Source organism: Myotis davidii, unplaced genomic scaffold (assembly GCF_000327345.1).
Source record: "Myotis davidii unplaced genomic scaffold, ASM32734v1 scaffold573, whole genome shotgun sequence".
NCBI lineage: Eukaryota > Metazoa > Chordata > Mammalia > Chiroptera > Vespertilionidae > Myotis > Myotis davidii.
In genome coordinates, this window is record NW_006285997.1 from 2,625,555 (window position 1) to 2,651,827 (window position 26,273).

The window sequence follows — 26,273 nt, forward strand, 5'->3', positions numbered from 1 at the left end:
CTGCAGCCCCGCGAGGGAGCAGCTAAGGGCAGGAGCCTGAGCGGGTGCTGACAGGGGCCTGAGGTGTGATGGGCAGAGCTTCTGGTCGCCCTTCACTGCAGCGCCCCAGGGAGGAGCACCTGGGAAGAGCATATGTTGTTTTTAAAAAATATGTTTTTACTGATTTCAGAGAGGAAGGGTAGGGAGAGGGATAGAAACATCGATGATGAGAGAGAAGCATCAGTCGGCTGCCTCCTGCACACCCCCTACTGGGGACTGAGCCCGCAATCAGCCATGTGCCCTGACCCGGAATCGAACCGTGACCTCTTGGTTCCTGGGTTGAGACTCAACCACTGAGCCACACTGGCCAGGCACATATGTCCTTTTTAAGCAGTTGTACTGAGAGTCACATACTTGACACTTTGCCCCCTTAAAGTGTATAATTCGATGGTTTTATTCACAGAATGGAGCCTCCACCAGCACAGCCCACTTTAGAACATTTTCATTGGACCCTCAAGGGACCTGCTCCCCTTTTCTATACCCCCCAAACTTGCAACCTCCCTACTCCCTGAGCAATCACTAATCTACTTTCTGTCTCTGAATTTGCCTATTCTGGGCTTTCCTTCACCATGGTGCAGTCGGAGACTGAAATATAAAAGGAATTATACTAGTATCATACAGGTCTTTTGAACTGCTTCCTGCATTCAGCATGAGGTTTTTGTGGTCATAGGACTGAAATTGCTGGCTCATATGGTAACTCCATGTTTAACTCTTTGAGGGGCTGCCAGATTATTTTCCAGTTTCTCTGATCCTTGCTACTCATAGTTGTTATTTGCCTTTTTTAGATAGCATCACCACGTGGGCGTGAAGTGGTATCTCCTTGTGGTTTTGAGTTGCATTTTCTTAATAGCTACGGATGTTGAGCATCTTTTCATGTGCTTTTTGGCCATTTGCATATCTTCTCTGGAGAAATGTCTATTCAGATGCTTTTTTAAAAGAGTTGGTACAATTCACCAGTGAAGCCATCTGGTCCTGGCTTATTTATGGAAACTCTAGATAACTAATTCAGTCTCCTGTTATATGTCTATGCAGATTGTCTGTTTATTCTTGACTCCATTTGGGCAGTTGGTCTTTCTAGGAGTTTTTCCATTTCATCTAAGTGAGCTATTATGCTGTCAGGCAGATGTTCATAGTATTCCCTCATCATTTTATTTCTGTAAGGTTAAAAGTAATGTGGGGAAGTTTCAAGTTCCTACCTCAAAAGCACACTGTGGCCTGGCCAATGGGGCTCAATGGTTGAGCATCAACCCAAACCAGGAAGTCAGGGTTTGATTCCTGGTCAGGGCACATGTCTGGATTGCGAACTCGATCCCCGGTGTGGGGCCTGCGGGAGGCAGCCAACCAATGATTCTCTCTCAGCATGGATGTTGCTATCCCTCTCTCCCTCTCTCTGAAATCAATAAAAATATATTTTTTAAAAAGCACACTAGTGTGTTTGAAGTCTTATACCTTATTGAAAACAGAAAAAGTCCTATGACTGTATCTAATTTAACATACAATGTTGACATTATTTACCACTGAGTAAAAATGGAGAACCAGGGAAAGTTCCCTGAATTGATCGTGTGTTTTCACTCTCCTACCCGCCAAGCAAGGGCAGCCCAGCTGAGATGAGCATGACCAGATCAGTTCTCCTCCGGGAGGGTTCCCACCCTTTCCCAGGACAGCCCATCTGTCCCTGACTACGCTGAGGGCCTCCATGGGGTTTCCAGGATCCACAAGAGCCCACAAACTGGAGAACAGGGCCAGGGGGTTAACACATCTCACTGTGCAGGCGGATCAACCCACAAAGCACTCCTGTGCTCTCAGAACAGGGAAGGAGGCGGGAGAGAAGACTGCCTTGGTGTGTGTGTGTGTGTGTGTGTGTGTGTGTGTGTGTGTGTTCTCTGGTGTAGGTGGCAGGGCAGGGACACCTCTGACAGTGGTCTCCTTTTATCTCGGAAATACCAGCCACAAAAACTAAATAGCCAAGGCAAGGTCTTTTTTCCCCAAACGAACACCAGGGAAGAATATTTTTAACAAAGCAGTGTTCCAGATTACGTACTTTAAAGCGAGCCCTGTTTCTTTCAACTTCAGCAAACAGGATCACCCCCATTCAGATGTTCGCTGCTATAAAAATAAAATAAAAGCTCAGAATTTAACTGCATTCTAAAAATAAGCAAGTGTTCTTCAGCACGTACAGTAAGCACACTGGCATGCCCGTGAACCTGAGATGGAAATGATATTTTAATGGCTACATTAACTGTAACATTCCGCCAACCCTTAACAATTAATGACTTGCATTAATGATTAGTTAATCACTCAGCTTAGTTCCTAGGAAAGATGATCATTATCAACTCGTGTGTTATATTCATCATCATCATAAATATTCCCTTTCCCCTCTTTGTTTTTCTTAGAAAAACTGTTCCTAAAAGCCACCTGCTACCTAGTGGTTCGCACGTTTGGACCAGATATCATAAAACTGTGAGTACGCCGGCACGTTGACCCCACTTCTCTCTGGACGGGGGGGAGCAGAAACACTGGGAGGAGCCGCTACTGAGCAAGGCCTGGAGCTGCAGCCTTCCAGTTCTTGCCAGTAGTGAATGGGCGAGCCAGATGGGCACAGGGTCGGAGAGGGGACAGGCAGACCCTGTTCCAGGTATGCAGGTGGGGGCTGTGTAAGTGCCCATCTCCCACAACTACAAGTGCACGCAGGTGCTAAGAAAGAATAGGCCCAGCAAGCCACCAACAGAGGGTCACTTCCAGGAGGTGGTGGGAAGGGGAGGAAATGGTTTGGAGATGATTCAAGGTCGTGAGATGACTAATTCTCCATGTATGGCGGGGGGGGGGGGGGGGCGCACTTTGAAGAAGATGATGCAATAAATGATTCCCCCTTGGGTGTCATACTTGTTAGAAACCCCATTTTTCATTTTTCTTCTAAAAAATTTAGTCGTTGAGGCCTCTCCTGATCTCGGAGGGCTCCTAGGTTCGGAATACAAAATGTCATGATTTAGTGGGAAGTATAAATAGATACCAAGAAGGGAGGTAAGACAAATGGAAGACCGGGATCAGGTTTGCTATGACAACCTGTGTCACATGGAGGTCAAGACCAGGCCTAGGAGGACCCAACATGAGGTCACTGGCTGGGATTGCTGCTCTTAGAAGGAGCCCTCCCTGCATGACCCAGGTTCTTGGGGGAATAAACCTGAACACTCAGGCGACCCACTCCTAACAACATCCTATGACTCGCCTGTGGGTAGGACATGTAATTGCTGGATAATAGTCCATTAATCTCTGAGAATTGACTGGTATGAAATAATGAAGAGGCATGATGCCTTCTGGGTTAGGAACCACATTTAATATCGGAACCTGAAATTCAGGTAAAACTAAATCATGAGGTTGTCAGTGTCAGGGCCCACCTCACCCCAGAACTGCAGCTGGTTGATTAAAATGAGCTGTCAGAGGAGCGCACCATGAGAGGAGAAACTCCCATCAGCAAGCAACTAATATGGGTACCGGGGAAAAAACAACTATCTTCTAGAATCTATAACTGTCCTTCCAAGATTAGCCTTTGGATAGTACCAAGCTGTTTCTGGTTTCTTTGTTTCTGTGGCTTTGGTGTGGTGTGGTTTGGGTTGGGCTTGAGTGAATAATTTACTTAGAAAAGTTACTCAAAGTCCACGCTTTCCTGTCCCTTCATTTGAAGCAGCACATGGTGCTCATTCTTCTTGGTAAGAAGACGTAGAAAATGGCTATGGAAGGTTTGTTTTAGACATAAACCAAAATATTTGAAGAATACAAGAATACAATTCTTACCCCATCCCCAGGGGGAAAAGTCAACCTGGCTGTATTTTCTTCCATAAAGTAAAGAAATATTTACACTAAAGGGAAGCAATGATTTGGATTATGCCTAAGAAAATAATTTTAGGAGTTTAAGGCTATATCATAAATGATTTTCATAAATGATTTTTTTTGCTATAATCCCTAGGAAACTTTAAAATAGCGTTTCCATCAAATTACACCCCTGTCCATCTTTCCTTTCCCAATTTTATTTGTGGCTTCTGCCTAAAAGAATATCATGCTCTGGTGAAGCTGTCACAGAGCTCAGGGCTGCTCACACCCCCTCTCCGCCCCCAGGACCTCATTCTAAATTGAGGCGAGAGCAGCGGGGAGGGGGCAGGAAATCGCTGTGAGCCAGCACACCCAGGACGGACTTCAGGCCATGCTGCCCTGCATGGAGGCCCATAGAATCCATTCTGGGATTTTGCTTTCTTTGAAATAGATTCTGCTTTCTAATGCCTGAGAGATCTTAATCGTCTTTGTTTGGCCCATCTCCCTGCAGGCTCAGTGCTGATATGAATGCTGATGTCGTGTGTCACACACTAGAGTTCTGTCACCAGGGCCCGGGCCAGGCACTGTGTCATCTCTACCCACTTCCCAAGGTGAGTGAGTGGCTTTCACTTAGATGTCAGGTGGCAGTGACATGCATGCCCTTTGGATGTGTAAAGGCAAGCTCAGCTGTACTCACTCCGCGATTTGGGGACAGAAAGAGGCAAGATGACATTTTCAATTACATGTGAAAGAATATTCTCAAGTTCCAAAAAAATGTCTTCCCTGTTGAGCTATTATGCGGGGCTGGCAGCTGGTAGGAAATCAGACCAGCTGGGGACAGAAGAGGTTTAAACCCCTCTCTTGATATGTACTTGCTTAAATATCAAGCAAGTCACTTTTAGAAGGTGACCAACTCACCCCAATTTGCCCAGGTCTTTCCTGGTACAAGCAATGCAATTCCCACAACTGGGGAAATGTGGGCAATTGGTCACCCTAGTCTGACCTTTATTGTTCTCCTCCATCAAATGGGTATAATGAAATAACCCAAATCCCTCCTTCAAGATTAATTATGGGAAGTAGATGAGCTAAGACATTTAAAATGCTTAGCACAATGCCTACCACATTTTTTAAAAAGTGTTAATAAAAATGGTGGCTACTATAATTATTATCAATATCATTATTATTCAGAGATAGTTGTTTGCAATACCCTGCGTGTATTACATGAGGCTGGATAGTCTGTAATTAGAATGCAGGCTGTGGAAGGCTGCAGTGTTGACACAATGTCCTTCCCAGACTCTGAGTGACAGTATGATATTAAATCCAGTTAGGCCTCACACTGGTGACTTTCAGAAGCTTCCTGTAAAAATAAAAGACAAAATAAAATTCTATGCCTCCTTTCCCAGAATTGTAGCTTTTCCGTATATAACCCAGCAGGCTGCTGTTCTATTTGTAATGCCCTTTATATTCTTGGAATGAAGTCTATTTATCACCCTGGGGCCTAACCAATGAACATGATTTTGCTGACTGACAATTGTAAGTAATGAAGAAAGAGATACAGATGCCTGGGGTGTGTGTGCATGCATGTCATGCTTCCTCGATCATTGACTACAGTGCCCGTACAGTGTCCCCTTATTCCACCCGAGAAACTGTGGGCTCCACTGGTTTCTAGAAGAGATAGTTCATTTTAAATTTAAAAAACCCAGCTTTTCATGTGTTTAAGTAGCATGTGAGGACTGATAGCAATGCTTGCGTTTTGATAACATTGGAAACATGTATGCACCAAGACACGTGGCATGGGGTCTGTGATTTCCTTAAAGAACATTGTGTTGTGTATACATCACACCCACAGCTATACACAGTCACAAAATGTTCAACTTTTTAAAAAATGTATTTTTATATTCTATGCTGTTTATACTCGAAATCTCGTTTTCATGGCACACAAACTACACCTACACAACAGGTATGCACTAGTAGGTAGAGTTACCTGCTAGGAAAGGTGGGTAAAATCGTAGGTGGAAATCACCCCCTGCCTGCCCGAAGCCTTCCTCATGACCCTCCCAGTCAAAACCCATCCCTGTGTAGCCGCTACTCTGTAATCTGTCACCCCAGGCGAGTGCATTAGGCACAATTCCATCTTGAACTTCACACAGAGGAGTGCTTTTAGACACAGTTCCATCTTGAACTTCACATAAATGGAATCACACAGTTTGTTGTCCTTGGTGTCTGGCTTCTGTTGTCTGTGAAATTCATCTGTGTTTTGCAGGCAACAGTCTTGTTGCAGTAAGTATTCACACAGTCATCTCTTTTTTTTTGGAGGTGTGAACTATATATTAAATTGACATTTTCTAATTAAATGGATTGGGGTGACATTGGTTAATAAGATTATGTAGGTTTCAAGTGTATGTTTCTATGACACTTGGTCTGAATTCCTCACTGTGTGCCCACCACCCAAAGTCAACGTCAACTGTAGCGAGGGGCCTGCTGCCTCGGGAAAGCAGCCCAGCCTTTGGAAGGGTTTCCCCACCATGAACCGATCTCTGCAGGAGCCAGAAGCAGCCAACATTGAGTGGGCAGGAGCTGTGCACACACAGGGAATCCACGTTTCCTTGATCCAGGGCCCAGGAAGCTGCAGACATAGGTTTGGAAAGGAGTGAGTTTGTGTGTGACAAAGTGGCGTAGGACAAATTTCTTGTTCAACTGAGAAATCAACAAGCTGACATCAGGAATTTCTCAAACATAGTTTGCAGTTGAGGCTGAAGGTCTTGACCCAGGTCCAAGACCTGCTAAGGAAACCTGAACTCAGCCCAGGCTCTGGACATGAGCCCTCCGGCTCTGCCCATCAGCACCAGGGGGGGATTGTGGCACACGTTTGAGTGGCTGGTCTGTGTCAGAGGGAAGTGAAGGCAGTGTGGGTGTCAGTGTTAGTGAACTATTCTGAAGAACTGAATCTCCAAAAATCTTGCACACGTGCCCCCACTTTCTCATCACCAGTTAGACCAGAGCCATTCACTCTCTCATCCATTATACTCAGCATGTTTCTTCAGCGTGCACAGATTCTCTTTTAACCATCACAAGTATGCAAGACAGACATGGTCCCCCCACCTCATAGATAAGTCTACTGAGCCCCGGAGAATTGCAAGGCTCACCTGATATACATTTATTAAGTTCTTATTATATGACTAGAGGCCGGTGCATGAAATTCATGCACAGCCACACAGTCTGCTATTCAGTCATTTGATCATCCCTCGCTAACCCTCCTGCCAGCCTGGTTGCCCCACGCAGCCTGCTGTTCAGTCGTTTGATCGTCCTTCACTAACCCCCCTGCCGGTCTTGTTGCTCAAGGCAGCCTTCTGGTCATTACTGTTACTGTGATAGTGTCCCAGACAATTTGAATATTCCTCTATTATTAGATACATAGGTACACACTAGAGGCTGGGAAATAGAAGACAGTGACAATTGCAATTTGGGTGGCTACGTGTTAGGAACTCAGTTCCTTCATACTTCTTCACTATGCCAACTGTCAGGTCTGAGACCCTCTGCCAGGGGCTGGACCTTCTTGAACACTGGGTGATAGACAGAGAAGCCATGAGAAGTTGTGAGTGTATAAGAGAATCTTTATTATAGGAGCCAGTGGCCAAGTAGCCATCTATATCTATAAAAACTGTGTCCCTGAGGAGTTCGACCAACCAGGAGTTCGATAGCTCACTATGACATGCGCTGACCATCAGGGGGCGGTGCAGAATGAAGGGAGGCCCTGGCTGGCAGCCAGCAGCCGCTAGGGATCCTACCAGTGCACGAATTTCATACACTGGGCCTCTAGTTACTAATAAGGAGCCACTATACAAAGCAGTTCTTCAAAGCAAAGTCCCATAAAGCAGGTAGCTGCACACCAGCCAGGTAACAATGCATCTTTCAGCCTCTGTACCCCCAGCCATTATCTGAGCAGCCTGCCTTATATAGGAGCTATTTATAGAAGTCATCCTCAGAGCCACAGCCTCACCAAGCAGCCTCACGCTGGTCAGTGATGCATCTACCCTATTAGTGCAGCCCCATACTGGCTATTCAGTAACAACTTTATACAAACTCAGACAAAAGAGGTTTTATGCCAAATACTGACCTCAGTCTTTTTGGTTATAGAAGGGCACGCTTGCACAGTGCATAGATTGTTTGTCCCTGCATCTGCGTATAGCATCTTAGCCTTGAACATTCTGATTAAGATTCCCATGCTCAGAGTGGCCTTGAGCATCCGGTGTACTCTGAATAGGGTCCCCACACTATGACAGACCCAAAGCCAGACTAACTACCTGCCATCTAAAATCCTCCCACATCATTGTAAGGTTACCCCATTATCCCACTGATTCAAAACTCTGGGCAAGTGGGTGGAGCTGTGGACTTTGTGCTGCAATGTAGGATTTTTGGAGAACCACCTATGTCAGTATTCCCAGTGTTCCTATGTCTCTCTTGACCTACACAGATTCACTAAGAACTCTAAGTGCTCAAAAGAGTGCCCCACCCCTGCCACCACTGCCAGTCGGGGCCTGCGGGCTAGGGGCAGCTCCTGCATTGAACATCTTCCCCCCTAGTGGTCAGTGTGTGTCTTAGTGACTAGTCAATCCGCCAGTCATTCTGCTGTTCAGTCAATTTGCATATTAGGGTTTTATATAGATAGATAGAGTTTCAAAGCAGCGGTAAAACCCTGGCTTATTTGATAAATGATGGAACAAAATACTATTTATCTGAACATGAAATTTAAGCTAGATAAGCCCTAAATGAATGAAAGGTTGACTCAGTCATAAAGAATGAAAGGCAGCTGACGAGTAAGCACCTGCCGTACCCAAAGTCAAAGGACAAGCGGCAGCTCTGGCCGTGGCTCAGGTGGCCGCATAGCTATAAACCTGTGGACACAACTCCCTTCCCTTTGCTTGGACTCCCACTGGGCTCATGCTTGGCTGAGGCCAAACCCTAGCAGGGCACCCCCTTTGCCCATGGAATGGGTGGCAATGTGTGCTGAGGCCTGTTCTGCTATCACCCATGCTTCTCAGAGCCCAGGACCGAGCACCATGCCCTCTGCAGGGCAAGAGCCACTGTCATCAAGCCCTTGTCCTTGCCTGGAGACCTCAGGCTGGCTCTGGTTTGGAGAAACACTGAAGTGATTCTAGAGCAATGGTTCTCAACCTTCCTAATGCCGTGACCCTTTCATACAGTTCCTCATGTGGTGGTGACCCCCAATTTCATTGTTACAAATTGAACATAATTAAAGCATAGTGATTAATCACAAAAACAATATGTAATTATATGTGTGTTTTCCGATGGTCTTAGGCGACCCCTGTGAAAGGGTCATTCAACCCCCAAAGGGGTTTGAGGCTGGAAGAAGGGCGCACTGTCATCAAAGGGAGAGAGCAATGAGAAGCTGAAGAGATTGACCATCACAGACCTCATGGTTGATGGGGAGTCTGCGTAGGCCTGGCTGAGTCGTAAGCATCATTATGGCTTCCAGCCCACAGGGTTTTCTGTCCTGCTCCCAGTCTCTTCCCAAACTTTCTCTTCAGCCTGTGATGGCAGTTGCACCCTCCGTTCTAAAGATTGAACTGTAAAGAAGGTGAAAGCATGACCCTCACGCTTTAGAAACGAGTGCTTAGGCACGAGATTGGCAACAGTGAAAGGTTACCAGGCAAGATCATTATCTTCCTTTTCACTCGAGTACCATTTGCCCCCTTTGCCTGCCATTAAGACAGGCAAACTAATTAGCTTTCCCAAGTGCTGCGGAGTCCTTTCCTCCTTTTCCTTCTGGGGAGAAAAGAGCACCCCTTTATCTAGACTCCCCTCTGCGTGTTGGTATCAGTGCACTTGCACCGCGAGAGAGGGTGGAGCCCTGGTCGGCCAGGTCCAGACCAGCCTGTCCTTGGCATTTCAGCCAGGACCATGGAGGCAGCGGCCAAACCCAGCAGACAGGGGGCCAGAGGCATGTGGGGCAGCCCTTGTCACTTTATGTCCAGCGGTTCTCAACCTGTGGGTCACGACCCCTTTGGGGGTCACTGGGGTCGCCTAAGACCATCTGAAAACACATATAGCATATCAGATATTTACATGATGATTCATAACAGTAGCAAAATTACAGTTATGAAGTAGCAATGAAAATAATGTTATGGTTGGGGGTCACCACAACATGAGGAACTGTATTAAAGGGTCGCAGCATTAGGAAGGTTGAGAACCACTGCTTTATGTCTCTTGTCTCTCATCCCTCACTGCACATTGAACCCCCGGAGGACTGAGCTGAGTTACAGTCACCCCGTCCTCTCAGGGGGATCCCAGTGCCCACGCCTAGGAAGGGGCTACCAAGGCCCCTCGGCTTCATCTCACTTCTGTTTCCTGCACATGTTCCCGTTTCGTCTGCCCGCCCGCCCGCCGGAGACTCTGTTAGGGCAGGTGTGTGCTCACCCCCTCCTCCAGGGCCCTCCCCGCATGCTGTGGCATTTGTGGGTTCTGTGGGTTCTGTGGAAAGCACTATTGCTGAATTTTTGCTCCTTATTGAAAATGTAGAAAACGCAGAAAGGAACCAACAGGAAAGAGCTATCCCCCACAATTATCGGGGCCTCTTTCTTTGCAGGGTTTCCTCTGTGTCTGTGAACGCTGGTGGCCTGTTTCCCGTGCTCGATAGAATGTCGTCAATGTCTCTCACTGTTTATTTCCCTCTGTATTGAGCCCCTGCCATGTAGCGAGGACCATGTGAGGCCCCGTGGGTCCTGAGCTGGGCCTTGGATTCAAAGGGGTTCCGAGCAGAGAGGCAGGGGCCCCGGCTTCACGGTTCATATTGAGGAGGATGAGCGTTAGGCTAACAAGGGCTGCGGAAAAGGGCCCGTCACAGAAATCTGCGCCTGGATCCAATGTCTGATCATGACCCTCCCCGAGCGACTGAGGGAGAGCCAGGCCAGGAGCACAGAGGCTTCCAACCTGTGAGAAGTGCTGAGTGGCAGTTACAAACAGTCCCAGGATGTGAAGTCCCGCGCAGGGAATATAATCAGTAACTTCGTAATAACTGCGGGCGGTGCCAGGTGGTCACTGGAAATGCCAGGGGGATCACTGTGTAAAGTCTTCTTGTCTAACCACTTTGCTGTATCCCTGAAACCAATACAAAATGATATTGAATGTCAACTGTCACTGAAAAGACATTTTAAAAGTATATCCGTTGTTGAGCAGGGGATTATCAGGGCAGGCCCGGGGCTGGGGGCTGAATGAGCGATGCCCTGTAACCTCGCAGCACCCTGGGAGGCAGGTCGCTGTAATCCCCCGGTTACATGTGATAAAAATGGGGCTTTCTCTCCCACTCAGGAATTCTGTGGATTCTGAAGGGCTCTGAGCAGAACTTGCTCAAGGACACACAGCCAGTGAGCAGCGGAGCTGGGGCTCGAACCCACCACCCAGGCTCCATTAGGGCCATACCAGGGGCAAACTGAGGAGAAAAGGGGCGGGGCCAGGACACACGGGGGCACAAAGGCTCTGGGAAGCAGTGCTGGGGGCAAGTACTCTCCACGCCACCCCCCCAACCCTACAGGTTGCTTTTCTCCCAACTCTCCCCAAATCCATAGGTATGAAATCCCATAGCAACGGTCACTGGATTAATCAGCTCACTTGATTCTTGCCGTGTAAACTCGAGATGTGCTCACGTCCCCAGAAATGGTTGAAAGGCTCAGGGAGGGGAAGGAGGTGTAGAGCAAGCATGTCAAACTCAAAGGCTAACACAGGCTAAATAAACAAGGTTTCAAGCATTTATGTGGGCCGCAAAAAAAACAAAAGCTTCAATTTTCATAGAAATGTAGGTTTATTTTGATAGAGACATGCTGAATAATAGGGCTGAAATAAATGAGTCATCGTCAATTAGTGTTCGTTGTTGGCTATGGGACAGGCACTGGGGTCGGCGGGGGCCGCCCCGCGCTGGGGCTTTCAGACATAAGGGCACCTGGGTCCTTGGGGAGATTGGGAGCCTCCCGGGCAGGAAGGCAGGGGTTCAGACTGAGTCTCCGCCAGACACTGGCTCTGTGCCCTTCAGCCAGTTCCTTAGCTTCCCTGCGTCTCCATTTCCTCGTCTGCGGAAAGGTCAGCTCCCTCGGAGCTGGTGGGAAGATTAAACAAGGACATGTTTGCAAAGGACTCTGCGTGGCGCCCACACAGAGGTCATCCCCTCCTCAAGATCGTTACCACCATGAACTCGCCTCCGTGTGAATCACATTATCACTAATTTATGGACTCATCTCTCTGTTTCCAATTCGCAGACTTGAAAACATTCTAACTTTAGAAAAGACGTAGAAAGAAGAGATAAGACGCAAGGGGTAATGTGTCTAACTTTGTTTTTCTAGGAGGCGTGGAAAGTCACCCTGGAGAAGGCAAGACAGATCGTCAAGAAACCCCCAACTCTGGTAAGCGGTCTTCGGGGAGAATGCCAGCCCCTCCCACACGCTGACCTCCCCCTGGCCCTGCTCTCACCCCACAGGCCAGTGACCCAACCACAGCACCACTCACATTTGGGGCAGATTAGCCCTTGGTCCTGGGCAATGTCTTGTGCACTGTAGGATGTTGGCTGCATCCCTGTCCTCCACCCACTAGTTGGCAGCATTGTTAACTACCCCTCCCCAGTCCTGATGACCAAAAATGTCTCCTGATGTCCCCAAGTGTCCTCTGAGCGCCCTTGATACCTGCTGCTCTGCAGTAGACCATTTTGGAGGCTGTGTATCCTCCCACTCCTCCCCTTTCTACATATGAGACTTGGGACTGAGCCTCAGTGTTCCTGTCAGTAAGATGGGGCAGTAACATGTTCCTGTCAGTGAGATGGGGCAGTAACATGTTCCTGTCAATGAGATGGGGCAGTAACATGTTCCTGTCTCGCAGTATGGATGTGAGGACTAGCGGAGTGGATGTGTGCAGAGCACGTGGTAGCAGGCCTGGGACTTACTGAGCTCTCCGTCAATGCCAGTAAAATCATCACATGATCCTGCTCCCTAATTTGCCCTGTTTGTAATAATACTTTGATTCAACAGATAGAATGTTTAGTTCAAACTAGTTCTCCTCAGTCCAGTGTTTGAGTTATGCTCTGGTTACAAACCAGCCCTAAAAAGGAAGCAAAAGAGTAGACCTTTAAAAATGTGTCTCTGGCCCTGGCTGGTTTTGCTCAGTGGATAGAGCATCTGCCTGTGGACTGAGGGTCCCAGATTCAATTCTGGTCAAGGGCACGTGCCTCGGTTACAGGTTCCCGGGCCTGGTTGGGGTGTGTGCAGGAGGCAACCAATCGATGTGTTTCTCTCACATCGATGTTTCTCTCTGTCCTTCCCTCTCCCTTCCACTCTCTCTAAAAATCAATGGAAAAATATTATTGGGTAAAGATGAACCAAAAGGAAAAAAAAATGTGTCTCCCTTGATGCTAGAGCCCTGGCAGGAGGAAGTGGCCATCGGGAAGATGAGGGCAGGGCCCGCCCCGCTCGCCAGGTCACCGCTCGCCCCAATGCACTACCAGGAAGGCAGTATTGACTTGGCAAGTGGAAAGTGAAGGGGAGGTTCCCAGAGCTCTCAGCTCGCCGGATCTGGCAGACACAAATAGAGGATGCCCGGTTCCATTTGAATTTCAGATAAGCGATGAAGAGTTTTGTAGTGCAAGTATGTCCAGGGCACTATCTTCGCTGGCAACATTACTTGTGGGGGCCATCTGGGTTTTGATGTCCAAGGTTAATACACATCTCATGGCAATACGCAGGCATTTCTACAGGATCTATTAGTCAGTCACCATGTCCGCATTGCCGATCATTATTTAATTCAGTGAATCACGGAAGTCCAATTGGAGCTACTTTAGCTCATCTGCTTAAGTCACTGAACAAGAAATTGAAACACGGCTTGAAGCCCTTGACCAGCACTTCTGCATTCCAAACAGAACTGAAGATGAGACAATTCTCCCTTTATCCTTCTCAGCACGCATCTGAAAACTTATTCTCAGGGCACGGTTTCCGCACTCGCACAAGCTGCCTTGCCATTAACTCAAGGGCTAATTAGGATTTCACAGTTTTCTATTTCCGTCATCAGAATTGCGAGCGTACTTCCTAGGGCCGGATTCCAATAATTCCTTGCATGAAGCCAGAAAACAGAAACCTACTGAACAATCCAACAATAATAGACTTCTCCAAAACCTCCTCCAATGTATTTACTCTCTAGATTAAAGCTCTCAGGGAAAAAAAATAATCAGAAAATGCAAATAAGCATTTTGGAAAAAATGCTCAGAGGGTATCGGCGGCAGTGAATTTCAGGGCGGCGCCAACAAAGTCATAGACCCAGCCAGGATGCTGCCTGCCGTTTCAGCGAGCCCATCAGACGCCAGAACCCAGGCTGGGGAAGTTCTGCGTCGTTGAAAGGGATGGAAGGTTCCAGAGAAGGTCCGTACCGCCGGGGAGGCCCAGAGAGGCCCTGGAGGCACTGCGCAGGGAGGGGGCAGACACCAGTGTGTGAGGTTTGGAGTACCTGAGTCGTGGAATCACTGAATCTAATTTTCACAAAAACACCTTCTGTAGTAGACAGCCTACCTTCGTGACCAACCCCGAAAGGTCAGACAGGTGAAGTGCTTGACTCACTCCACACAACTGGTGAGTGAGAAGCCCATCATTTAAATAGACTTACTTACTCCCCACTTCCTGCCCTTTGTACAATGTCAATGGCTCTCAACCAGCCCTCCTGGTACTACATTTCAGGAAGATTCACATCACAGGCTCTGAGATGTTAGGACTGTGCGGTGCACAGCCTGGGGCGGGGGAGGTGGGCTGTACCTGACACCCCTGATCCTACACCCACCCACTCAATGAAATCTCCTGGGAAGCCTTTAAACATGGCTGCTGTTCAAACTCCACCTCAGACTGTGTGAATCCAAGTAAAATCGTACACAAGAGTGGACCGGTTCTTCACCGAGCGGAAACTCCACGGCGGGCCGGCTGGGGACAGAGTGGCTCCTCTTGCCCTTTGACCTTCTATTTGTCCCATTCACCAGGGGTCCCCTCCATTCAACCCCTGTTTTTTCTGTTTTCATACAACATCCTGGAGTGGGGGAAACCCAGATGCAAGCAGAAGCTGGTGAAATGAATTGCAAAATGAAGGTGTGCCCAGGGACAGCCCCGATTTAAGACTGTCATTTAGGGGGGATTGCATGCTGCCAGACGAACGTTGTAAACTCATAGCTGAGCTGAGAACACATTTGGCCTCTGTCCAGCAAAGTTCAGATCGAAAGAGGGGCTGGCAAACCCGCCCTCGAGGCCTTCTGCAGTGTTGCTCTGTGTGCGTCTCAGTTCCTTTTGCAAGTAAATGAGAAGAGGCGAGTTGTTCCCACACTGTGTGATGAAAAGACGGCGCAGTCAGACTTCTGTCTGACCTAGAGTCCTGGGGCCTCTGGACAAGCTCCGTCATCTGTCGCCCACATCCCAGGCCCAGTTTCTGCACCAGGCCTGTCAGAGATCAACTCCGACAGTGGACAGCTGTGCAATTATAATTTTATTCTATCCTAGCTTTTGTGTGGCAATGTCCATATAAATTTGTTGGTGTATTGATTATTATCAATGTTAAAATCTACATGGCCATTGGGTTAGTTAGACCCAGGCCTTCAGACTAAAGCAATAGCTTAGATGTTCCAGTGCACCCTGACTTTGAATTTGGGTCTCAGAATGTGTCTAGATCGCCACACTGCCCACAGGGAGGTGGCGTCATCTCATGCTGGTGCTCATCCGCTTTACAGTGTGTCTCCAATCCTGGTCCCACTTGGTCCCAGGGGCTGAACCCAGCCTTCCAGTCCCCCTCCTTTCCCCACCCCCTCCTGCCGTCCATCAGTGGTTCCCCGCCAGCCCAGTGTTGTCCTCCAGAGGGGACATTTGGCAATGTGTCTGGGGACTTTTTTGGACTGCCAGCACCCAGTGGCTAGATGCCAGGTACATCCTATGGTGCACAAGACAGCCCACAGCTAAGAGGTTTATAGCCCCAGTGGCAGTAATGCTGAGGTTAGAGAACCTGGGAGGGGCCTCAGGGTCTCCACCTGCCCACAGCGCTCTGTGCCCATCCCACCTCCTCCGGGCCGCCCTCTCACCTCCAGGGATATCTTCCTGAAATACAGATGTGACCCCGCTTACCACCTTCCCAGAGTCCCTGCTTTCCCCGGGATACATGTAGAAGCAGCCGAGGCTTGTAGTAAAGGCTCCTTCCCGCCAAGGTCTCGTGCTTCCCCAGGCCTCGCCAGGCTGAGATGTGGGGCAGCCCTCCAATACCTCAGGCTCCCACCGCACTGCGTGGGGCATGGGGCACTCCCTGCACCCACAGCCATGCTACTCGGACCACCCGGAAGCTTTTTAAAAGGCCGCTTGTGATGCAGCCGGTCTGCAGTGGGGCCTGAGACCCTGCGTTTGTGAAGGCTCCCTGGGGCCTGTGTTCCTCGTTTGCAATCACACTGTCAGCAGCGAGGACCTGGCACAGCGGTTCTCAAACCTTAGTGGGCATCGCGTGACTGGAGCCCAGGAAAACCCAAATGACTGCGCCCGCCCCAGGCTCTCTGACTCAGTAGGCAGGTGGGGTTCACGAATTGCATGTGTAGCAAGTTTGCAGGCTGCACTTGGAGTCGCGAAGCCCAGAACGTATGTCTGTGCCTCTGCACCCGCTTCCCGGGGTCCTGAGAGCCGTGTTACTGCCTGGACCACTGCAGTCCTGGCAGCGTGCTAAGAGCTGGGATGGCCCCCTGCGCTCCACTGGGCAGTGAGCTCCGTGAGGACAAGGACAGACTTCTGTCTGCACGTCTTACAGGGAGCTGGAGGCGCTGGTCAGGGCTGTGGTTCTAACCCTGGAACGCTGGGGAAACATGACCTTCCTAGAGACCTCGTGTATAGCCTGAGAGGTTGCCGGTTCTCCTTGGCCAGCCTCACCACCTCACCAGCTCTGTTGAGATGGCCCCCAGCCACCTGCAGGGCCCTGGGGCTGGCAGGACCCTCTGTACCTCTCCCTTCAGTGATAGATGGCGATTCCCAGCTTTTCCCACCGTTTCCTCCTCTCGCCGGCGGATGGCAGCTTGGAAGCCACGCTCTTTCTAAAACTGCAAAGGCCTGGGCTTCCCTGCATCACAGAGCGTGGAGCCTGCTGGAGCCCACATGCCCTTTGCTCGCCTGGGGACTCCATGGGCACTGCCTTCCTCCTTCCTCCCAAGCTCGGGCATGTCTCTCCCACAGTCTTGATTTTGCCTCCTAAGAGGATAGAAGCATTTTATTTGAAAATGTTCTGCATTTTTTAACCCTTTTCCAAGCACTGGAATACATGGAGGGAGAGGAGTTCTGTTTGTCTGAGTAGATCGGCCCCCGGTGGGCCAGACCCGGGGGAAGGATCAGGGAAGGTGGACAGGTGGAGGAGGACAGGTGGAGGGGGACAGGTGGAGGAGGACAGGTGGAGGGGGACAGGTGGAGGGGGACAGGTGGAGGAGGACAAGTGGAGGAGGACAGGTGGAGGTGGACAGGTGGAGGGGGACAGGTGGAGGGGGACAGGTGGAGGGGGACAGGTGGAGGTGGACAGGTGGAGGGGGACAGGTGGAGGGGGACAGGTGGAGGGGGACAGGTGGAGGTGGACAGGTGGAGGGGGACAGGTGGAGGGGGACAGGTGGAGGGGGACAGGTGGAGGTGGACAGGTGGAGGGGGACAGGTGGAGGGGGACAGGTGGAGGGGGACAGGTGGAGGGGGACAGGTGGAGGGGGACAGGTGGAGGGGGACAGGTGGAGGTGGACAGATGGAGGGGGACAAATGAAGGTGGACAGGTGGAGGTGGGAACTCTCTCGGGCTGTACAGAAAGGAGCAGCCTTGAGGTTGAGGAAGGAGCCTGAACACAGGCTCCAACGTGGAATGAATGTGGAGCGTGGGGACAGGAACAAGTGGTAAGTTTAGTTCAGTCAGATGCCCTGGGCTCTGGAGAAGGGAGGATTCAGGAATCCCGACCATGGAGCCAATGGAGAAGGCCTCTAGGAGTTGGGGAACCATCCCTGAACTAAACAGCGTTTTTCCTTATTATTTTTCTCTCCAGAAACACCTGAGAGGTGGTGCTGATATCTGCGCCCTCCCATTCCTGGCGAAGATCTGTCAGAAGTTTAAGCGGTGTGTACGCTGCGCTGCCCTCCGCCACTGCATGGGGGCGGGGGGGGGGCATCTGTCCCTCTTTCCCGTGAGCTGAAAGGGCCTCAGATGTCAACGCATCTTCCTGAAAGGGAACGTTTTTCTTTCTCATCACTCGTCCAGAACCTAGAAGACAGAGCCTGAGCTTTGAGCAGCGCAGGCTCAAAGGCTGGGGCACAGGCTGCTGGTGAAGTCATGTCTCCCAGCCGCCAAGGACCCTACCCCCAGTGGGTATTGGACCCCGCATGATCTTTGGGGACATCCACGTTCTTGGCTCTTGGGCAATGCTGTCTCCTGAGCTGGCTTTGAAAATAAGCATTTAATGTGTCTGGGCCTCAGTTTCCCTAAACCTTAATGTAAGGCATATGCTAAGTTATGGCTGCTCCTCAGGGTTGATTGGGGATGATTAAATGCAGGCTCCTTGGCCTGAGACCTGGCAGGAGAGCAGTGTGTTTCCCAGGCTCTGGGGGCCTCTGTCCTCCCCAAAGCTCACCTTCTATGCAGGTGCCGGATGGTAGATGCTACATGATCAGGTGATGCTTCCAGGACCCCAAATACTGCCCTTTACCTGTGAAGTGCACATGGGGCCACACCATCCCATCAGCCCCTGCTGCTCTCATCCTGGCTCCTGCCAGTCCTGTTCTCGAGCCCATTTTAGGCTGGCCTAGTTCTCATTGCGAGGGCCTTCAGGTGAGAGCGCGGAGGTGAGAGGCAGCTGCAGGACTGTATTATAGAGTCGCTCTAACATCCACACACTGGGTGGCTTAGAACAACAGAAATGTATTCACCCCGTACTAGAGGCTGCAGGTCTGAAAGCAGGGTGTTTGCAGGGTCCCTCCGAGACTCTGCTCGCTCTGAGCTGCCCCTGAGACTCCAGGTCGGATCCTTGCTTGCCTCTCAGCTTCTGGACCTGGCCAGTGATCCTCGGTGTCCTGGATCCCTTCAGTCTCTGCCCCCATCTTCATAGGCCCTCTTCCCTGTGTGTCTATGCATAAACCCACACATGCATCACCTCACGTAAATGCAAACAGACTGTTGTATCTAATGCCTCAAGGTTCTCAGCATAAGTTGTTCAAGAGGAAAGTTTTAAGAAAAGACTTCCATCACTGAATGCCGTGTAAAATGGCACAAATTCAACTTATTGCACAGACTGGACCGAAAACACAATCTCCTTTCCAGGGGACTCAGCATCCATGCCCACACCCTCTGAGGCTTCAGTTCAGTGACTGCACTTCCCACAGGGGGCAAGTGAAGCATCAGAGAGGAAACAGCTCTGCTGGTGCAGAGAGACTGGCTGAGTTGGCCTGGTGCTCTTACTATTACCTTACCTAATAATAGACAAACATGTAAATTGGCCGTCCCTCTGCTACACTCACCAGCCAATCAGGAGAGTATGCAAATTAACCCAACAAAGATGGCAGTTAATTTGCAGGATGTAGGCGCGAAGTGATGGAGCAAAGACTGAAGGCTCCGGCCGGAGCAGCAGCCTGGGTCCCCGGTGCCGGAGGAAAACCGGTGCCGGCAGCCAGGGGAAGGGAAGACCTATTGCACGAATCTGTTTGTGCAAGGGGCCTCTAGTATTATTAGAACGGGCTTCTGTTACCTAGCAAGGGGCTACTGTCACCTAGCTGAGCCACATCTGAAAACGTCTCTCTGCTTTCACAGTTTCTTCTCTCTTCATTCACCGGTGTTGTGTTTTCTTTCTTCCAGAACTATCAGGAATTCGGTGCCATTCAGAGATGTCGACTCAGACAATTACAGCATTTCCCCAGTAAGTATGGTGCAGGGTAACCAGAGGGAGGATCCCTGGCTTCCGCATCACTTCCTACAAACGTCTTTAATAAGACAAGATGGGCTTCCCCTTGAGCGTATTATTCATTTGATAACACACCATTTCACAGTTTTTATGGACTTTCTGGCATCTGAAAAACGCATGAATCATCGAAGGGGGTCATAGGCCTGGGTTTGTTTCCTGGAGCCATTCCCAGCTGGAAGTCTCCGCGGGGATGGAAATGATCTTGAAGGTTGTTGAGAATTATATTGGAAGTTCTTAAGCCTACTTCAACTTACTTTTCTAAGTGTGTGCAAGTGTGCGCATGAGACTGTGCAAGTGTGCATGTCTGATTTAGAGCAGTGAGGGTGGCAGGTGCTCTATGAGAAAGAAACAAATGGTAACATGCCACAAAGTCCCCCACCTTAGTGAGACTCAGCTCTCCCACCTGGGAATGGGAAAATAAATCAGTGTTCTATGTTATCATAACTCTTCAAGTCAGGCAGGTCCAACACATAATAAATCCATGTAATCAACTAGATTAGCTAGAGACTTTTTAATTATCCAGGGAAATGATTGATCATTTGACCAAATAAACCAGATGATTGGAGCCTGACAAGACTGCTGATTAATAGAAAAAGTTCAGGGAGTTGGATAGTTCTGCAGTTGGTAAAAGTGCACATAGACACACACAGAAACACACGCGTACATATGTGTGCATGCACACACATGTGTACATGTAACTGCATATGCCACGTGCGTATACATTCACACACATGCACCCCCATACAACCTCATACAGGCACACACCCAATAGCATGTATACACACACACACACACACACACACACACACACACACATTCACATCCACTCACCCCACCTGTTATCGGCCCGGGGACCAGGTTACATTGCACCTCACACAGCGTATGCTATCATCTTAATCTTCATGATCGATAGTGTTCCTAGCCTATTGGAGCTAAAAACTGCAGATGGCATTCCCCCCACACCAACCCCCAGCCCAAGCCCGGCACTTCCGACTGCCCCTCCTCATTTCACATCAACACAGAACTGACCCTTCCCACGTTGCCCTCGGATTGCAGACGCTGCGCGGCTACCACTGGCGAGGGAGAGACTGCAATGACAGCGACGAGATGGCCTACCCCGGCAGAAGGTAACTCTCCGCTGGTCTCTGATTCTGAAAATTACCTTCCAAAAGGGAGGCAGGAAGCGTCGGTCACTTCCCCAGCCCCAGGGGTTCCTGCCCTCAGAGGGAAGGGCCCCCCATCTCCTGATGGAAGAGAAGCTCAGGGAAACCAGAGCATCATCTGTGCGAGAAAGGCTCAGGGAGCACCTGCTCAGGGCCAAGCACTCTGCGCCCACTGGGTGGGAAACAAGATAGAAATGTTCTTTTTCCCGTCGGGGCTCACGGCCCAGTAGGAGAAACGGCCACATGAGCCGCGCCTGTGGACACCACCCAGCCTCCTGCTCGCGTCCTACACGCAGGGCTGGGCCCAGACAGCCCCTCTCCCACCAGGACTGAGGTGGGGGGGGGGGTCCAGGGCGTGACCAGCATGTCCCATGTTAATCCTGGGCTGGTGTTCAGCCCATCACATCTCTCACTTCCAGAAACGGATGTGTCGCCTTAGCTGTGACTGCGGTGCCAAAGCATCCAGTTAGCCAGGTGTCAGGGATTGGGGAGGCATGACTTGAACGGCCTCTGTCTAAGTCCAGTGGCCTGCAGGCTGGTGTAGGACGCCCATCAGCCCTGTTCCACAGCCACGCAGCCCAGGAACCGGGTCAACCACAAAAAGCCTGGACTTGGTCCACCGCTCCCAGCAAACATCCCAAACCAAGATAATGGCCGCGCAGAGGCTTCTGTTCGTCACAGCACAGGGCGGAGGCTGTCTCCCGCGAGCGCCTGCTGTCTGTCCCTGACACCGTGGGTGGCACTCACGTGTGCATCACTCATGACGCTCAGTCACTGAGTGACAGGTGAATGCCCAGACCGATGCTGACGTTCTCCTCGCAGGCCAGACCGCTGGGATGAACATCGGGATTCCAACTGCAACGGCATCTGGGTGAGCAACTAGGGGCGACCTCCACCTGCCTCCCGACCCCCCTCCCTTCCTTGTGTTCGTCACGCCTGAGGAAGAGACGTGCCGGAGCCAGGCGTTCTGCTGCGTGAAGAGGGGTGTAGGGCTCTGGTCACACACGAGGGGGCCCACACTGTAACGGGAGGTGGGGTTCTCTCATCACAACCCCTTTTTTAAAAAATATATTTTTTAATTGATTTCAGAGAGGAAGGGAGAGGGAGAGAGAGAGAGAGAAACATCAATGATGAGAATCATTGATCGGCTGCCTCCTGCATGCCCCCTACTGGGGATCGAGCCCACAACCTGGGCATATGCCCTTGACCAGGAATTGAACCGTGACCTCCTGGTTCATAGGTCGATGCTCAACCACTGAGCCTAGCTGGCTGGTCATCATCACAGTCCCTATAAGTCTCGCTGAAGGTCACCCACACCTGACCTCTGAGTTCTCCCCTGAACAGTGTGAAATTAGCTGGAGAGTGGTGTTAGCAAAGTTTTGCAGCAACACGAACATCTCCTAGGGCAAGCCAGGCTATCCCCTTGTCATGGCAGCCATTTTCTTCTGTTTCCTAAGGCTAGTCAGGAGGCAGGGTCACCCCACCTGCCAGGCACCTGTCTTGTCACGAGGAGGAGGAAACATCCCCCATAGATCTTAAGGTGTCAAGACCCCCAAGACCACTCTTGTTCTGATAAACTCAAGCTACATTGTCAAGTGGGTGGACAGAGGGGTGATCAGTGTGTGAGACCTTCCTTGTTCCACGGCCCCTTCCCTGCCTCTGGGGTGTGCCACCCGTGAGGAAGGCCAGTAAGACACGGTGCTCTGCCCTGTCCGGGTCGCTGGTGGGGCCTTGGTGCTCCCTCAGAGGGACACCCTGCACTCCAGCACCCTGCCGGCAGCCTCTGGGACAAGGTAGTCCAGGGTCTGGACCTCTCCCCATCCCCCACCCCCAGTTCCTTAAAGCCCATCTCCCTCACATGGAACGTGGCTGTGTCCGATTAAGGACTCGAGAGACTTAAAGGGTTTTATCTACTGATTTGCCTTTTAAACATTTTTTTTAATTTAAATTCTTTATTGTCTTTTCTACTTTTAAAGCCATTTGGGGAGGATTTGGTGTATGTGTCTCATAAATTTAAAGACAAACTACTTAATCTTGTCGTTTCTCTTTTAAAGGGTGTTGATCCAAAAGACGGACTCCCCTATGAGAAGAAGTTCTGTGAAGGTATGAATGTAAACGTCTGTTTGTTTATCCCAACAGAATGTTCTTTTTCCCGTCGGAGGCAAATGGAAGGGAACAGACCACCCAAGTGGGAAGTGCCTTACACTTGGCCAGTTTACATTTATTTTCATGACGAATCCAAACGGGACATGAGAAGGATTCTAGTAAAAGGAGGCAGAATGTAGAGAAAGCAAAACTGAATTTGTGTAATCCACTCCTTTCCCTGAGGATTGGAAACCTGAATGATAACGTTAGAAAAAGCCGCAGCGTGGAGAACAGGGTAACTGAACCCAGCACTTCCCCAGATGAGAAACTCAGTGCAGGTGACCCTTTCTCGTCTTCTCCGTGTCCTCAACACACAGGCTCAGGGACCTGGGCTTGTACTGACGGGGTCCCTGCCAACCGGGGTGAAGGCTCACACCTGGTGACTCAGGGAACCCTCCAGGCTGCAGCCATTGGATTCCCCAAAGCAGCTGAACTCTGTATTCTAAATCCTAAATGCCCCGGACATCTGGGCTACCTTACCATTAGGAGGAACTATCACCACCCACAACTTACTGAAAATACTCCAGTGATGCCCCACGAGACCCTGTGGTAGCATCACTGTTTTATGCCTAGGCAATGGCTTTCCCCAACATTTAGAAGCATTTCATTCATTCATTCATTCATTCATTCATTCATTCAACAGATATTCCTTGAATGTCTACTCTTTTAAGTGCCAAGAGCTATACTGAGTTTTCATGAGCAGACATAATACAGTCCTTGCCCTCAGTCAACTTAATTATAATTAATTATAGTTCCGTTCTCAGAGGGGCAGGAAGGGGGCAGAACAGGCAAAGACCCGATGCCTCGTTACACAGTTTTAAAATGCTGTGGGGTGAATAAAAGAATGAATGAAAAAATTCACTCATGAATAAATAGACAGATCTAGTGAAATCCTGGCATAGGGCTTTAGGTCACTGTGGGAAGCCTCTTTAATTCCCAAAATCCCAACCCCTCCCAGGTGTCCTGGGCCTTCCCCATCACCATTTGTGTGGCCAAGTACTAGCTGTCGCAGTCCCAAGACAGGAAGCCACTGGAGTGAAGCTGATTTAGGGGTGAGGGTGGGAGTGGGGGAAGGCGGCTGTCCTCTCTGGCTGGGAGGCATCAATCACTTCTCCCAGGATCTGAAGGGGTTTGGGGGTGTATGTGCATCGCCCATGGGTGGCTGATTTGTGTAGATGGGCCCAGGATCAGATTCAGTGATTCTTTACCCCACACCCTCGGGCTGCCCAGAGACCTTCGTGTGGCTGTCGCTCCATCAATCTGCCAGAATCGCCCACCCAGTGCTTTTGCCTATGTGGATTAAGAGCTTTCAGGGTCCATCACATCTTTGATAAATCAAAATTGCTCCATGAGATCAGTAATTCTTAAAGTGAATTATGTCAGAAATCGGTGCGTTTTCCACAAAGCAATTTCCAGAACCAAAATTGAAGGCATATTGCTGAGTCCAGATAAAGTTTTGATCCATTTATTCATCCGCCCTCGCTCAGGGTGTCTCACGGCAGTTTGCTTCATGCTGAGCTGGGAAACACATCTTCCTCCGGACCGCTCAGCTCGCGGTTTCGATGGCCTGGAATCTCATCGAGCTCCTAAAGGCTATGTCCCTCACCCTGCAACACACAAACAGCGGCCATGCATCACTGCTGCGGTGCTCTGTGTGTGGGATACGCGCCAGGGCACCTGATGCCCTGACCACGCCGTCTGGAGGCTTGCAGCCGCGAGAGCATAAATAACACAAATGCATTGTGCCGCCTAGGGTCAGAGCCCAGGGGAATCGTGCTGCTGGGAGACTCAGCCGGGGCTCATTTCCACATCCCTCCGGAATGGATCACGGCTTCGCAGATGTCCTTGGTAAGTAATGTTGGCAGCAATCTCCCGGCTGTGCTGGCCTTGTGCCTGTTTCCCCGCTCTCTCTAAATGTGATGCCAACTCCAAACAGGTGCACGTTTTCCTGCTCAGCAAAATCTGCCATAAAAGGCGCACCCGCTCCAGTTCAGTTCATTTCCAACGATGCGAGAAGCCATGCGAGGGCGTTGTCACAATTGACTCAAAACAAGAGCCAGCACATCTTATTGGAAAACAAATTAAAGTGGCAGTGTAGTATCACTTGTAGTATCCCTTATCATCCATCAAGTAGACAAAAGTTAAGTGATGAAGGCCCAGTATTAGCAAGCTTATGGTACCATGGGGGTGTTGGAACTTCTCTGTAAGGCAAGCATGTCAAACTCACAGCCTGGGGGCCGCATGCCTCGTTTATTTGGCCTGTGTTCGCCTTTGGTTTGACATGCTTGCTGTAAGGCAACTGGACAATATGTACAAAGTGACAGTAAAATGTTTGTGGGTTTAACACATCTGGAAATTTACCTTTAAACCTGACTAGTCACTTGCTCAAGAATCTATGTCCATGAATATTCATCCAAGAGATATTTATAATAGTAAAAATGAGAAAAGAAATTCAAAATAGGGGATTAGATGCCCTGGTCAATTTGTCTCAGTGGTTAGAGCATTAGCCAGTGGATGGAAGGGTCATGGGTTCGATTCCTGGTCAAGGCACATACTTCAGTTTTAGGTTCTATCCTCATTGTTTCTCTTTCTCTCTCCCTCCCTTTTACTCTCTCTAAAAAAAAAATCAATGGAAAAAATATCCTTGGGTGAGGATTAAAAAAATAAAAATAGGGGATTGGATATGTAAAATTATATTTCATCCATAAAATGAAATATGCAATCATTAGTACCACTGTTATAGACACATTTATTGGCAAGAAACTGTGTTTATGACCATTTGTTAGGGGCAAAAGCATGTTACAAAGTGGTATGTATGATGTTTTGTGAATATATAATATGTGTGTGTATGTACGAAGAAAAGCATTGGAAGGCTGTAGATCAGTGGGTAACCCTGGTACCTCTGGATGGGAGAATTCTGGGTAACTATTCTTCCAGTTTGTTTTCAAGGAACTTACTAGTATATCCTATATGTGCCAAGTATTATAATACAAGATTAGGTGATTACTTGGTTTTGTTTTCAGCAAATAGCTAAGGAAACCAAGGCACTGCTTTATTGAATCTCTGCAGAAGGCCTGTCATGTAGATGTTATTACAGCACGGCCTGGCTTTATAGACACCCAGGGAGCAGGTGGCAGAACCATTTCCTGT

The 26,273-nt window shown here is 49.6% G+C and overlaps 1 protein-coding gene across 1 annotated transcript in view; it reads left to right on the forward strand.

Annotated features, from left to right (window-relative positions):
• The window catches only part of AOAH (acyloxyacyl hydrolase), a 112,999-nt gene that overhangs the window by 38,637 nt on the left and 48,089 nt on the right, over positions 1 to 26,273 (forward strand). Inside the window, exons 3-11 of the mRNA XM_006757197.2 lie at positions 2,433 to 2,499; positions 4,358 to 4,457; positions 12,201 to 12,260; positions 17,911 to 17,981; positions 19,710 to 19,770; positions 20,872 to 20,942; positions 21,801 to 21,849; positions 23,033 to 23,081; positions 24,877 to 24,971. Coding sequence (XP_006757260.1) covers positions 2,433 to 2,499; positions 4,358 to 4,457; positions 12,201 to 12,260; positions 17,911 to 17,981; positions 19,710 to 19,770; positions 20,872 to 20,942; positions 21,801 to 21,849; positions 23,033 to 23,081; positions 24,877 to 24,971 — 623 coding nt within the window. The remainder of the gene's footprint in view (positions 1 to 2,432; positions 2,500 to 4,357; positions 4,458 to 12,200; positions 12,261 to 17,910; positions 17,982 to 19,709; positions 19,771 to 20,871; positions 20,943 to 21,800; positions 21,850 to 23,032; positions 23,082 to 24,876; positions 24,972 to 26,273) is intronic.